The sequence below is a fragment of the Pteropus alecto genome, unplaced genomic scaffold (genome assembly GCF_000325575.1).
Source record: "Pteropus alecto unplaced genomic scaffold, ASM32557v1 scaffold69, whole genome shotgun sequence".
Classification (NCBI taxonomy): Eukaryota; Metazoa; Chordata; class Mammalia; order Chiroptera; family Pteropodidae; genus Pteropus; species Pteropus alecto.
The window spans coordinates 3,310,518-3,326,684 of record NW_006494610.1 but is presented as its reverse complement, the minus strand read 5'-3'; the positions used below and the strand labels follow the sequence as shown (position 1 = coordinate 3,326,684).

Genomic DNA, 16,167 nt, shown 5'->3' with positions numbered 1-16,167 from the left:
ATATAGAAAGACCTTTGTCAAAGGGACTGGTATTGAAAAATAGGTCTGAATCAGAATAGTCTAAGGCTTACCATAAACAACTAGTTCTTGGGGAGTTAAGGTCTGCCAGAGGAGACAATCAACTATCAGGGGCTTACCAGGTGTTATCAGAGCCTTAAGTAAAACTAACAGATTGGGCAAAATTCTTTGTCCTTGCCACTCAGGCATACAGTGCCCTTATTCTACTGAAAACTGTTTTATTAAGAAATCAGAGCTAGATAGTACTGCAATTAAATTATCCAATGAGCAATCAAATTAAAATAATCCCAAAGAGAAACTTGTTAAATCAAATAGCTCTCCTGTAGGATTTCTCTGCTACCGTTTTCCCCTTCCCATTTCTCTCCGTAAATAAAACTAGAAAGCCCTTTAGTAGTTGTATTATATGGTTCTGAAGGTGTACAAATATTTGAAACTCCCATGGATTTCTAGATGTTTCACAAGGACAGGTTTCAAGAGCATATGTTTATATCATAACTGAAATTCTATCACCTTATTAAAGTGTTTTTGTTCATATGATATATTTGATGAATATATGATAAGTAAAATACTTTTTTTTCTATTGGTCGTAAGTATGCAGCTTTACTCTTATTTCACTTCTAGAGGTGTTAGTCTTGTGTTTTCTGTTTCTTTTTTCAGAAAGTGAAGGAAGTTCCCCAAGTCACATTGCAGTATTGTGCCGAGGCCGAGTTTTTGTCTTTGATGTAATACATGAAGGATCTTTGATCACCCCACCAGAGATTCTCAGGTTTTCAGACTACTTTCTTGAATCTCACTAGGTCTTAAGCTTTTACTTGAGTTAAAAATAAATGTTCAGAGTTGCCTATTTATATGGTGACAGAAAAATAAGAATTTTATATATGCTGATTTTTAAAAAGTATTTCTATTTTATTTTTAATTTAAATTAATTTTGAATTTTACTAGACATATATGAACATATTCTATTTGGAGAAAAGGAAAACATTACAAATACCACCAGTCTCATTCCCTGCCTCAGAATTAATCACTGTTACTAGTTTGGTGTATTCTAGCCTTCCAGATCTACTTATATACACATATAGATTTAAAAAATATGTATCTGTATATTTTATATGTAATATGTATTACACACATAATAGATTGTACACATAGTAGTATATAGTATGTATATATGGTATTATTTTGTATGTGTATATTTTTATAGTGTATAATGGAAAATTGCAAAACTTGGAGGGAATTATATAATGAAGCTCTTCCATGTACTCATCCCTTAGCTTCAAGTTATCAACTCTTAGCTTTAACAATGATAAATTCATAGTCTTGTTTCAACTATTCCTCCATGCTGCCCCTTACTCCTCCATGGGTTATTTTAAAGAAAACCTCAGACATAATATCCTTGCACAATAAGTATTTTAGTATCTCTAAATATATATCTCTAAATATTAAATATCTCTAAAATATAAGGACTCTTAAAAATATACATGCACAGTACTGTACCATCATCACACCTAATGACTTGCTGCTTCGAAAAATTAACAATAATTCTTTCATATTATTAATATATAAGCAATTATTCAAATTTCCTGGATTGTCTTATAAATGTTGAGTTGTAGGTACCTATATTTATTTTAAATTTTTTTATTAAATGTTCCAGACATGTGCAAAAACTCACACAGAAGTATACAGCTAAATACTCATGCAACCACTACCCAGGTCAAGATGGAGAACATTTCCAGCACTTCAGAAACACCCCTGGTAGCACTTCCTAGTTACATGCTTTCCCTCCTTCCCAAGAGTAATCAGTTAGGTTGCTTACAGTTTTTATTAGCACAAAAAATGGTGCTGTGAAAATTCTTGTACAAGTCTTTTGATGCACATGTATCTGCAGTTCTGAGGAGAAGATGTGCTGAGTCATAGGATATGTGGACCTTTGGTAGGTAATGCCAGTTTTCCAGAATAGCTGTACTGATAATAAGCACTTCCACTAGTGTATGAGTGTTGTAGGAGTTCTTCATTTTCATTGGTTTAACGTGTTGAAATCTACAGAGCAGATTTTATAAATGTCCTTTCGTTCTATTAAAGGCATCTTTTCAATCAACAGAAGTTCTTAATTTGAATTTAGTCCAATTTATTAAATCTTTTATGGATTGTGCTTTTTGTGTCCTTTTTAAAAAAATTTTCCCTAACCCTATGTTTTCTAAAATTTTATTGTTTTATCTTTTACATTTTCATTAACAGTCTGCCTAGATTTAGTTTCTGTATGTGACATGAGGCAGGGATAGTTGCACATATTTTAAAAAGTGCCATTTTAGCTATTTTCTGCAGTTTGTTTCTTTTAGTCAGTAAGTAGTAAGACTGATATTTTCATTTTGGAATAGATATATCTACCTTACTTTTTAAACTGTTGCATAGAATTCCATCACATGGACATATAGTTTGGTCATTTCTCCATTAACACATTGAGGTAGATTCTATTTATTGCTATAACAAACACTGAACATTTTCAAGCGTGTCACTTTGCGTATTTGGAAGAAAATATCTGTGGTTTGATATTAGAAGTGAAATTTTTGGATCGCAGGATATATATATATTTTAAATTAACTCAAATTGTCATCCAAAGAAGCATTGTGTTCCCTGTCAGTATTTTATGAGGCTACCCACTTCACATCATTGCTGAAATGGTGTAATTAAACTTAAAACATTTAAAGAACTGACACATGAAAAATGGTTTTTATTGTTGCTTGAATTGGCACATCATTAGTGAGGTTGAATATTTTTATATATGCTTATAGGCCATTTGTATTGTCTCTTAGTTACTTTTGCCCATTTTGTTTCTGGCTATTTTTTTTTTTTTAATTCCTATTGATTTGTTTAAACCAGTTGTTTATATGTCTAGACACTAATCCTTTATAAATTATATGGGTTGCAAACATTTTCTTCCAGTTAACTTAAAAAAAAGTTTTGGTGATTGCACAGGCATTATTAATTTTGATGTAGGCAACTTTATATATCTTTCAGGTATTTTGCTTTTGTGTCTTGGATAATATTTATGTATGTTCCAGTTATATTTTTTAATTTGGTCCAAATTTAATGTATGATTATTAGATCAGGCTTATTTTTAAAAATTTTATTATTTTAATTATTTTTTAATTATAGTTGGCATACAGTATTATATTAGCTTCAGGTGTACAATGTAATGATGAGACAGTTATATAACTTACAAAGTGATCACCCTGATAAATCTAGTACCCATCTGACACCAGACATAGTTATTACAATATTATTGACTACATTCCTTATGCTGTATTTTACATCCTCGTGATTTTTTTGTAGCAACCAATTTGTATTTCTTAATCCTTTCCCCTTTTTCAACCATCCCTCCCATTTGGCACCCCTCAAAATGTTCTCTTTGTCTATGAGTTTGTTTCTGTTTTTTTGTTTTTTTTTGTTTTTGTTTTTGTTTTTGTTTTTGTTTTCAGATTCCACAAGTGAAATCATATAGCATTTGTCATTTCTGTCTGACTTACTCCACTCAGCATAGTACCTTCTAGGTTTATCCATGTTGTTGCAGGTGGCAAGACTTCATTCTTTTTTTTTTTATATGGCTGAGTAATATTCCATTGTATGTATGTACCACCTCTTCTTTATCCATTTATCTGTTGAAGGACAACAAGATTGCCTCCGTATCTTGGCTATTGTAAATAATGCTGCAGTGAACATTTGGGTGCACACGTTCCTTTAAAGTAGTATTTTGGATTTCCTTAGATAAATACCCAGAAGTGGGATTACTAGTTTCTTGTCTCTTGTTAAAGCCTGTTTTAAAGTTTATTTTGTCTGGTATAAGTATTGCTACCCCAGATTTTTTTTCCCATTTCTATTTTCATGAGATATCTTTTTTCATTCCTTTACTTTCAGTCTTTGTGTATCTTTTGATCTGAAGTAAGTCTTTTAGGCAGCATATGTAAGGGTCTTGTTTTCTTATGCATGCAGCCACCCTATCTTTTGATTGGACCATTTAATCCTTTTCATTGGAAGTAATTGTTGATCTGTAGTTATTGTCATTTTATCGTTCATATTTTTTATTTTTCTTCTTAAAGAAGTCCCTATAACATTTCTTGTAATACTGGTTTGGTGGCAGTGAACTCCTTTAGTTTTTCTCCCCCTCCCCCGCTTTAGATTTTTCTTGTCTGGCAAGCTGTCCTTCAATTCTAAATGATAGCTTCGCTGGTAGAGTGAGTAATCTTGGTTGTAGGTCCATGCTTTTCATTACTTTGAATATTTTGTGCCAGGCCCTTCTGACCTGCAAAAGTTTTGTTGAGAAATCAGCTGATAGTCTTATGGGAGCTTTTAAGATTCTTTTGTCTTTAAGCTTTGGTATTTTAATTATAATGTTTCTTGCTGTGGGCCTCTTTGATTTCATCTTGTTTGGGACTCTTTGGGCTTCCTGGGGTTTTATGTGTGTTTCATTTGCCAGGTTAGGGAAGTTTCGTCATTTTTTCTTTAAATAGGCTTTCACTTCGATGCTCTGTCTGTTCTCCTTCTGGTGCCCCTATGATGCGAATGTTGGTATGCTTGATGTTGTCCCAGAGGCCCCTTAAAGTATCCTCATTTTTTTAGATTCTTTTTCTTGTTGCTGTTCTGATTGGATGTTTCCTGCTACTTTATCTTCTAAATTCCTGATTCAATCTTCTGTTTCATCTACTCTGCTGATCCTTTCTAAAGTAGTCTTCATTTCAGTTATTATAGTCTTCATTTCTGATTGGTTCCTTTTTGTTTCCTATCCCCATTTTTATAGTTTTATCCCTTTGTTAAAGTTCTCACTGACTTCATCTGCTCTCCCCCTAAGTTCCTTCAGCATCCTTATAACCAGAGTTTTGAACTTTGCATCTAGTAGATTACTTGTCTCCATTTTGTTCTTTTTATGAAGCTTTGTTCTGTTCCTTCCTTTGGGACATCTTCCTTTGTCTTCCCATTTTGGCTGCCTCCCTGTGTCTGTTTCTGTGTATTAAGTAGAGCTCCTAAGTTTCTCTGTCTTGGTAGAGTGGCCTTATGTAGTAGGTGTCCTGTGGGACCCAGTAGCACAGTCTTCCCTGGTCACCTGAACTGGGTGCTCCACATGTATTCTTTATATGGATTGTGTGCATACTCCTGTTGTAGTTGAACCTTGATTGCTGTTTGCACATCAGTGGGAGAGACTGACCCTTGGACTGACTGTTAGTTAAGACTGGCCGGTGAGGGGCTGACCCTATGGAGCAAGATTCACTTTAGGTCAGATGCTACTTGTTTGGGATTTGTGGACCTTTGATAGATTTTAGGAAAGTCCACAGCATGAGCCAAGACAGGCCATTTGTATGGAAAAGCCACTGGAGCGGGCTTGGATGCACCTGGAAGTTGGGAGGTGCAGGGTCTTGGGATCATGGGGCGGGGAGGGGCAACTTGTGTTAGTCAGATTGATGGAGACAGAGATATGGAGGCCGTCTCTGTCTGCACACTGAGACGGGGGGGAGGGTTCAACAAAAGAACAATGGATTCTGCTAGTACTTCTGTCTTGGAGAAAGCTGCTCCACCAGCCCTTGCCCTGAAGCCAGACAATTCAGTTCCTTCCTGTATGTCCCTAGTGCCATTCAAGCAGCTGCCCCAGTGCTGGTGCTCAGAGCAAGTAAGTCTGTCACTAAGTAAGTTAGCATGCGGGCCCTTTAAGAGGAACGTCCATGACTCCCACTGCCTTCTCTTCTACTTAGCCACAATCACCGCTGGTTTTCACAGCCAGAGGTTGTGGGTACTTTTCTTCCTAACATTGGAACCCTGGGCTAGTGAGCCCAGTGTAGGGTCAGGACCCCTTCCTCCTCCAGGGTGACCTCTGCAGCCAAGATATTCCTCCCAATTCTCAACTGCCACACATGGGTGTGGGACCAGCTTGTTTTGCATCTCTGCCCTTCCTACAATTCTCAGGATGGCCTCTTATTTATGTCTCCAGTTGTAGGACTTCTGTTCACTCAGACTTCAGGTGACTCCCAATGAGTCACCTGACTCTAGAGTCTCAGGTGACTCTATAGTTGTAATTTTGATGTGGTCATGAGAAGAGGTGAAAATAGCATCTACCTACCACACCATCTTGACTGGAAGCCCTAGAATTGGCTGATTAATTGGATTACTCGATAGTAAAGCCATTCTTACAGAAATTGTATACACGTGATCTGTGGGCTAAATTCAGCCTGTGACCTGTTTTGTTTGAATAATAGAATTTAAATCACTATTTAAAAATAGAATTCACAGAAAAAATGGATTTGTTTTCTCTTTTAAAAAGATATAGATTTTTTTCAGATTTTTAACTATGATAATACAAATCCATGGTGGTTTTCTTGCCTTCATATATTCTCTCATCAATCTTGTGGCTTTAAAATTCAAATTTGATTTTATCTCACCTTTGCTTAAAATCCTTAATGGTTCCTTATGGTCTAGAATACAGTCCCAGTTCCTTACCAGTGGTCTGTTTTGACCTTTGCTTTACTCTTCAGCCTTGCAGCCTGCTTTTTCTCCTTGTGGATCCAATACTCCTACCCCATTTTTCTGCTTGCATTTCTTGTAACACATCAGATTATCTGTGATCTTTGCATGCACTCATGCTTTCTACTTGGACTGCCCTCTCCAGCCTTGTCTGCCTCTTAAATATTCTTACTCATGCTTTATATCTGTTTACATGTCACCACAAGATCAGCTGTGTCCTAATTTCATATTCTCTTTCCTCTCTCCAACCCCCAAGGAGTTAGCCTCCTTTAGTCTCTTTATGTGCTTTGTATTTATTATATTGATTATAATGTAGTAAAATCATTTATTTCTATGTTTTCAAATGCAGATGTAGCTCTAAGAGATTACCAGGTTTTTAAAAAATTCCCTTTGTTTAATACAAAGCAAAAGGGTGTGTGTGTGTGTGTGTAAATGTGAATTGAGTGACTAAGACAGTCCTGTGCATTAGGAAATTTTATCTAGAAATGCAAGATACATATTAGAAGAGTAAGATAGATTGGTAAAATTCTGAATCTTAGTGAGTTTGAATCTCAATAAGGGATGTATTAGAAGATGTATTAAAATCTAGTAATCCAAGAAAGAAGAGGTTGGAACTTTAAAAGCTAAGGCAAATACAGAAAATCTTTTGGAAATGAAGTCATAAGAATCGGTGACTAGATTTAGAAAGAGAGGATGGTATTAAGTATGACTGGGGTTTTTCACATTGGATAAGTTAGCAGATAGTATTATAATATGAAAGGAAGCAACAGAAGAGGAGAAAATATTTTAATTTTTTTTTTGTTTTTTTAAACTTTTTTTATTTTTCAATTTTAGTTGGCATCTAGTTTTTAATAACAGCTTTATTGAGATATAATTCACATACTATACTTTTCACCCATTTAAAAAACATAATTCAACATTTTTAGAATATTCACAGAATTCTTCAACCATCTTCACAGTCAATTTTAGAACATTTTTGTTATCCCCAAAAGTAACCCTGAACCCATAAGCAGTAACTTTCCTTTGCTCCCCAACTCTTACTCTATCCATTAGCAGCCACTTGTCATATCTCTAACACTCCCACCCCGCCAATGCTAGGCAGCCATCCATTGACTTTCTATTTCTATAGATTTGCCTATTCTGGACATTTCATATAAAAGGTATCTTATCTTAATATATAGCCTTTGTGTCTGGCTTTTTTTACTTAGCATAATGTTATCTAGGTTCATCCATGTTGTAGCATGTATTCATACTTTCTTCCTTTTTATGACTGAATATTCCATTCTATGAATATGCCATATTTTATTTAATAATTCTTCAGTTGTTGGACAGTTGTATTGTTTCTACTTTTTGGCTGCTATGGATAATGCCTCCATGAACATCTGTGTAAAGATTTTTGTGTGGATATATGTTTTCATTTCTCTTGGAATACCTAGGAATAGAATTGCTGGGTCACAACTCTGACCATTTGAGGAACTGTCAGACTGTGTTCCAAAATGATTGCAGCATTTTATATTCACATCAACAATATATAAGGGTTCCAGTTTCTTCACTAACTCTTACTCTTACTAACATCCTTACTAACTCTTGTTATTATCTGCCTTTTTGATTATAGCCATCCTAGTGGGATCTCATTGTGATTTTTATCTGCTTTTTCATAATGACAGTGGTGTTGAACATCTTTTCATGTCCTTGTTGGCCATTTGTATATCTTCATTGGAGGAATCCCTATTCAAATCCTTTGCCACTTTTTGATTAGTTTCTTTGTCTTTTTATTATGGAGTTGCAGACTTCTTTATATATTCTATATACAAGTCCCTTATCAGATATATAATTTGCAAATATTTTTCTCCCATTTTGGAGTTGTCTTTTCACTTTCTTCATGACTTCCTTTGAAGCAGAAACATTTTAATTTTGAAAAAGTCCAAGTTATCTTTTTTCTTTGGTTGCTTGTACTTTTAGTATCATATCTAAGAAACTATTGCCTAATCCATGGTCATGTAGATTTATACCTATGTTTTCTTCTAAGATCAGTTTATTTTTTAATTTGTTGGAAGGGAAAATGTAGATAATTTTTAAATGTACACCTAGTTTGAAATGTTGCCAGAAATTGAGGTAGAGATATCAACAAGAATTTGAAAATTTATATAGAAATTTAGAGAGAAAATCGGGTCAAAGTTAGAGTTTTGGTTGCACCTTACATAAAGGTGATAGTTGAAGCTATTAAAGACATGGATGAAATAACCAAGGGAGAAATTGTAGATAAGGGTGTGTGTGTGTGTGTGTGTGTGTGTGTGTGTGTGTGTGTGTGTGTGTGTGTGTGTAAATGTGAATTGAGTGACCAAGCCAGTGATAGAAATTTGAGGAAACACACATTTGGCAGTAGAAGAACAAATGGTCAATGAGAAAATCTGAGCAGTCAGGGAGGCAGAAGACCACAGTGGAACAATGCTGTAAAAGCCAAGGCAGAAGATAATTTTAAGCTTTACTCCTGGGTGTTAAATACTCTATGGTGAAGAAAATGAAACTGAAATAAAGCTACTCAGTTTGTTTTGTGGGACACTATAATGATAACTTTCAGAAAAGCAGTTTCAAGATAATCACTGGAGGACAACACCAGATTACAAGAAATTAAAGAGTGAGTGGAAAGTAAGGAAGGCAGAAACCAGATTGTGAGGAAATATCAAGTGTAGAGTATTTTTAAAGATACATGATTCTGAAATGTAAATGTTATTATAAATCTTTGTGCTTTTAAATATGAAAAATTGATGTATAGCTGAAAAACAGGTGCATAAATAGCCAAATTAAAGGAAAAGAAGGGTTATCCTGGTCACCAAATCTGTACCTCTTTTTTTATTTGAACAGAGAATTATTTATTTTTTAAACCACTTTATTGATGTACGATTGACATACAAAAAACTGTACATGTTTATTGTGTAGAAGTTGTTGAGTTTGGAGATAAATATACACCTATGAAACCATCACCATAATCTATGCCATAAACATATCCATCATCTCCAACAGTTTCCCAACTTCTTTATTGTTAATACTGTTTTTGATAAGAAACCTAAAATCTACCATCTTAGCAAATTTTAAGTATACAATAAATACAATATTATTTATTCTAGACACTATGCTGTACAATAGATCTCTAGGATTTACTTATCTTGTATAACTGAAAGTTTGTACCCTTTGACTATACCTCTCAGTTTCCTCCTTACCCCAGCCCCGGGCAACCACCATTACATTATGCTTCTAGGAGTTCGACCGCTTTGACACCTCATATAAGTGGAGTCATGTAGTATTTGTCCTTCTGTGTCTGGCTTATTTCACTTTGCGAAATGTCCCCCAAGTTCATCCATGTTGTTGAAAATGGCAGGATTTTTTTCCTTTTTTAAGTTGAATAATATTCTATTATATGTACATATATTTATTTATCCATTCATCCATCGATGGATATTTAAGTTGCTTCTCCTCCTTCGCTATTGTGAATAATGCTGCAATGAACATGGGAGTGCAGATGTCTCTTAAAGATCCTGATTTCAATTCTTTTGCATAAATACTCAGAATTTGGATTGCTAGATCATATAGTAGTCCTATTTTCAATTTCTTGATGAACCTCCATACAGTTTTTCATAGTGGCTGCACCAATTGACATTCCCACCAACAGTCCACAAGGATTCCCTTTTCTCCACTTCCTTACCAACACTTTTAAGCTTTTTCCTTTTGATAATAAAGCATCCTAACAGATGTGAGGTGATATATTATGAGGTTGGTTTACATTTCTTGATGATTGGTGATATTGAGCACCTTTTCACATACCTATTGGCTATTTGTATATCTTCTTTGGAGAAGTGTCTATTCAGTTCCTTTGACATTTTTAAAATCTGATTTTTGGGGGTATTTTACTGTTGAGTTGTAGGGGTTCCTTATATATTTCGGATATTAACCTTTTCAGATATATGGTTTGCAGATATTTTCTCATATTGTGTAGGTTGCCTTTTCATTTTGTTTCCTTTATTGTGCAGAAGCATTTAGTTTGGTATAATTCCGCTCATTTATTTTTACTTTTGTTGCTTGTGCTTTTGGTGTCATATCTAATAAATACTTGCCAAGGCCAATGTAGGAAGCTTTTCCCCCATGTTCTCTTTTAGGAGTTTTATTGTTTGAGGTCTTACATTTAAGCCTTTAATTAATTTTGAGTTGATTTTTGTCTGTGGTATAAGATAGAGGTCCAGTTTCATTCTTTTTTATGTGGCAATCCAGTTTTCTCAATACCATTTTTAAAGAGACTATCCTTTTCCCATTGTGTATTCTTGGTACCCTTAGCACCCTCAGTTGACCGTATATAAATGGATTTATTTTGGTGTTCTCTATTCCATTGGTCTGTGTGTCCATTTTTATGCCAATACCATACTGTTTTGATTACTGTAGCTTTGTAATATATTTATTTTGAAATTAGGAAGTGTGATGCCTCCGGTTTTGTTCTTCGTACTCAAATTGCTTTGGCTATTCAGATTTTTTTGTGAATTTTATGATTTTTTTTCTATTTCTGTGAAAAAAAAATGCCATTGGAATTTATAGGGATTGCATTGAATCTGTAGATTGCTTTGGGTAGTATGGACTTCTTAATGATTAAGATTTGGGCAATTATTATCTAATCTTTTATTATCAAATTTAAAATGTCATTTCAGATTTAACACATTTTCCTAAGTAATTTCTCTCTGAAGATGACTACCTTTTTTGAAGTGGTCATTACCCACTGTATATGAAAATGGTCATATCAGAGAGCGGCAAAATATTTCACAGCCAAAGCTGGTGCTTTGAGATGGTAAAGGAAAAGCAGCAACTGGAGATAGAGTGAGGTAGATTTTGTTACTTTAGCATTCAGAATTTATGCTAGTTACTATGCCCACCATATAACCATAAGCTCACCATATAACCATAAACTGTAGAAACTTTATTTGTAATCGAAGCATAATCAGAGTTAGCAAAGATAAGTAAGCAGGAAGAGGCAAGGCAAGTTGCTCCCACCATAGATGCAGATTGTTTGGTGAAGAAGCTGTCATGTGCTCCACAGGACACCATTATTGTTCAAATAAAGAGGGAGGAATTTTGCAGCAAGGACTTTATTTCTTCATCAGTATTATAGAAGTAGTTAAGGAACAAAAGAAATTATGCATATCAACCATTGTATTTTCCAGTTTTGAATGAAAAAGCCACAAATGAGTATGGCTGCCAGTGGTACCTTTAGACCATTTGTGAAACTATATTAGTTCACTTTCTAAGAAACCCTTGGAAGCTTTTAATTGAAGTAATATCCTAGCATGTGCCATGAGGAAGTAAGGCTGAAACTAAGCCTCTGCGGATTTTTAACTGATGAAAATTTCTTTATGGAAGAACCCTGTTAAGTACTTGCCATATTTTTAAAGATATATGAAACTCATCGGACTGGGAGTATAATGCAATGGGAAATAATTTATCCTTAGCTAACAGAGTCTTTAAAATATAATGGTTATAAATATCAACAGCACATGTAAAAACATTTAAAACTGACTCTGCGATACTTATGTTTGTTGGGTTGAACACAAACATTAATTGGATAGAGAGTAAATCCTCTATTAAATATATATGCATATAGGTTTTAGTTAGATAAGATGTGCATGATATTTGTGAGATTATTTACCAGAATATATTCAAGTTCTCCATTGTTTAAGGGGTATTTACTTGGAGCCCAGAAGTGCATGTAAATTTTGAAAGTATATATTATATCAGCCAAACACCAAATTTATTTACTTAAGTTATTTTCAAATACACTTTTAATGTTAATAGGCCACATAATCACGTTAAAAAAAATGTGGTGTGGAAAATAATTGCTATCGAGATCATAATCCTTTTCTTTGGATAATATATAAAAACATTGGAAAACATTATGACCTATTAAAGGCCAAAGTAGCTAGTGATTTTGCCTTGCTCTTTTTGAATCCTCTTTCTTTATCTCCCTTAAGACAATTGACATACATCTACAAGAAGTGCCATAATGAACCTGATGGAACTGGAATAGCAGCATTAACTAGTGAGGAGCGAACTCGATGGGCTAAGGTTATAATTTACACTTTGATTTTTTTTTACTGAGGTATAATTGACATATAACATTATAATGTTTTCAGGTATACAATGTAACGATTCATTATTTCTATACATTGTAAAATCATTACCACAATAAGTCTAGCTAACTCTGTCACCATGGTTACAGATTTTTTTCTTGTGATGAGGACTTTTAAGATCTATTCTCAGCAGCTTTCAAATATGCAGTACATTATTATTAACTGTAATTTACATTTTTCTAATGAAGTTTTCTCTATTTTGAGATTTTCTTGGATATTTTATATTTAATTTGTAACATTTAAGCATTATGCTTTTGTCCTTTAGGCAAGAGAATATTTGATTAGTCTTGATCCAGAGAACTTGACTCTGCTAGAAAAAATTCAGAACAGTTTACTGGTATATTCTATAGAGGATGGCAGTCCACATGTAACACCAGAAGATTATTCTCAGGTACTTAACTATCTTGTTATGTTATTTCTTCCTACCAAATTTTCTGGAGGTCTCTTGTATATATTGAACATGAGAAAATTTTTTTATTATATGCAGGCTCTTGAAACTTTTCATACCTGTGATATATACATGTACCAAATTGAAGCTTACACATAGATAAATTATGCTTGGTAAATTCTTTCCACATTGTTTCCACATTTAGATATATCTTGTATGTTGTATAAAGAAGTGTTACTATTGTTTGTGTATGACATGTCAATGTTTTACACCCTTTTTATTGAATGCATATACAGAAAATTTGCACAGGTCACTGGGCTAAATGAGCTTCTCGTGCCAAAGGTGACATGAGAACCTACCTATAACTCACACTAGTGTGCCTTGACACCTTAGCTGGTGAGATCTAAGAATTATATTACTCTACAATTATATCAACTATAAGTAATTTTATTATTTGGTTTTATTGAACACACTGTAGTGAGTTTAAGGATGAATGTTACCTTACTTTGTTTTTGTTTTTTTTTTACCGTCTGTGATAATATTATCATTTCCTGGGAAATAATAAGAGATAGTAGTCATACTTGTAGAAGTCTCGTAGTCTTTTGAAAACACTTAAATTATTTTAGAATGCAATGTTAAATGACAGGAATAAAATAATATAGGACTGAAAAACCTTGTAGCTAAAACTAACTTTTCTTCTTCTTTAGCTGTATTTTTTTAATACAAGTATCACCAAACTTCTTGAGGAAAAATATGTTTTAATGCGGTGTTCAAACTTTTTTTACTGCAGTCTACAGTTAAACATACATTTAGATTGTATCCCGGTACACACACATATATAATAGAAGTTTCACAAAACTAATTACTTTTACTATCTGTGACATACTCTGATATTTATTTTATTCTTTCTTTTTGTAAAGAATGTTTACTGTGATGCATTAAATAATTTCATGACTCACTATGGGGCCACAACCTACCGTTTGATAAATAGGTTTAGTGGGATATGAATTCTCAAAATATTTTCCTCAAAACTAGACTTTAATAACTAAACTTATCAAGGCCTCTTACACTGTTCAACTTGCAACATGCTGTCTTTTCAATTGTATCTTCTCTAAACATCCATGAATATTCTACCAGCATTCTCTTTTATGGTAGTGTTTTCTGAGATTTTAAGAAATATCTAAAGTCAGGGCCAGAATTATTTTTACCTCTTGAGTATAACTATTATCATTTATTAAATTTGGCTAACCTGAAGAGGAAAAATGAGACTACACACACACACACACACACACACACACACACACACACACACACACACATACACACATATGTATACACATATATATATATACACATATGTGTTTAAGATGTAAATACTTATAAACCAATATTAAAATCTTTTAATTTGGAAATATTAAATTTATTTTAGTTAACTGCAATGACCCTTACTGGAGATCCAACAGTACGCTGGGGTGACAAATCCTATAACTTGATATCCTTTTCTAATGGAGTATTTGGCTGTAATTGTGATGTAAGTAAACTACTGAAATTATTTTTGCCTTTCAATCTTTTAGGTTAATTTAATGACAGTAAACTACAATACTCATGCGGTGCTGTGGTAGTATGAATAAATACTTCTTTTGTTTTATGGCATTATAATAAAAGGTTTAGTTATGAATTCTCAGTGAAAGTATTGGACAAATTATTTTCATCTGTAGTAAGGCTAATAGGTGTGTATCTGCAAAGTGGAATTTGCATATATTTTTATGTAGTATAAGCTCTTTAAAATCTACTGTTATCTGTTGGTTGAGAGTTACACCCTATTTTAAAAGAGATTGGATAACATATGTTCTATGCACAGAGACATGTATTTGGACATATTTCTAGATTTACCTAGTAATTTTATAACTATTTTCCTAAAATGACACATGATATTTGGAACATTATTTATTTACACCATGGATACTAAAATGTTTGATACTTACTACCTTCTTTTACCTTCATTAAAAAAAAACTTGTTTCTATTCTGTTCTCCTGTGGTCTTCCTCATTAGCTCTACCCTGCCATTTTCTGGTGGACATTCAAGAGGTCTATGAACCAAGAAAATTTAAAAATCAAACTAAGTGGGAGTTGCAATACATACTTGTAATCTTGTTGTAACACTTTTCATAAAGTATATAGTTGGCGTAAAGCAGTATCAGGTAGATTTTTTGTTTGTTTTTGGTAGCTTTTCTCTAAAAGCATTTAGTGACTAAAATACTAAAAAGACCTGTTACATTGATCTGGGTTCAATAGTTGTATTAATTAGTATTATTCAGTTTTAGGTAATAGAAATCCAAGTCAAACTGCCATTAGCTTAAAAAGGTATTTGTTGGCATAGGGGTGCAACTAACTTTGAGTAAGGCTGACTTCTAGTATCCAAATGCTTTCATTAGAAATTACTCTTTCCATTTTGGGGTACTACCTTTTTATGTTTGGCTTTATCTTTAGGTAGACTACCCCATAGATTAGCGTTCTCCATGGAAATAACCAGCTTCCTTCCCACATCACCCACTGCTACACACAGACAGGGTTCCAGCAAAAGTCCTGGGAATAATGCTCATTGGTTGTGATTGGCATATGTGAATCATGTGCCCATTCCAGGGTATCAGGTGCTCTGATTCACCTGGTCTGGGTTACATGCCAAACCTTGGGATCTATGGGGTAGAATCACTCTTTCAAACCACCACAGAGATATGTGGTAGTTTCCATAGTTATTATCACAGAAGAAGCCAGTAATAAAACTGGATGTCTATGAATAGTGGCTTATCAGAGTGAAAGGCTCCCATGAGTCATTTTGAAGATTTGTTATCTTTGCTCTTCCTTAGAGTGCACTGTTGACAAAATATTTCTTGTTAATTACTTCAGTTTTCTTCAGTGCCTTATTTGATTTATTTTACTTCCTCAAACTGGTTTATGTCCTCACTGTTCCTTAGAAACTATCTTTTGCAAAGTAGCTGACTGCCTTTTGCCCTCACTTTTTCTTTGACTTGTCAGCTGCAGTTCATTACCCTCTTCTTACTAATCTGACACTGTCTCTATCCTCTTAAC

General features: G+C 33.9%; 1 protein-coding gene across 3 annotated transcripts in view; it reads left to right on the top strand.

Moving 5' to 3' along the window:
• Window positions 1-16,167, top strand: part of CROT (carnitine O-octanoyltransferase) — a 48,672-nt gene that overhangs the window by 16,698 nt on the left and 15,807 nt on the right. For all 3 annotated transcript variants that reach the window (XM_006925725.3, XM_015599793.2, XM_015599792.2), the window contains exons 7-10: window positions 676-784; window positions 12,531-12,624; window positions 12,955-13,080; window positions 14,507-14,608. In XM_006925725.3, the coding sequence (XP_006925787.1) occupies window positions 676-784; window positions 12,531-12,624; window positions 12,955-13,080; window positions 14,507-14,608 (431 nt within the window). The remainder of the gene's footprint in view (window positions 1-675; window positions 785-12,530; window positions 12,625-12,954; window positions 13,081-14,506; window positions 14,609-16,167) is intronic.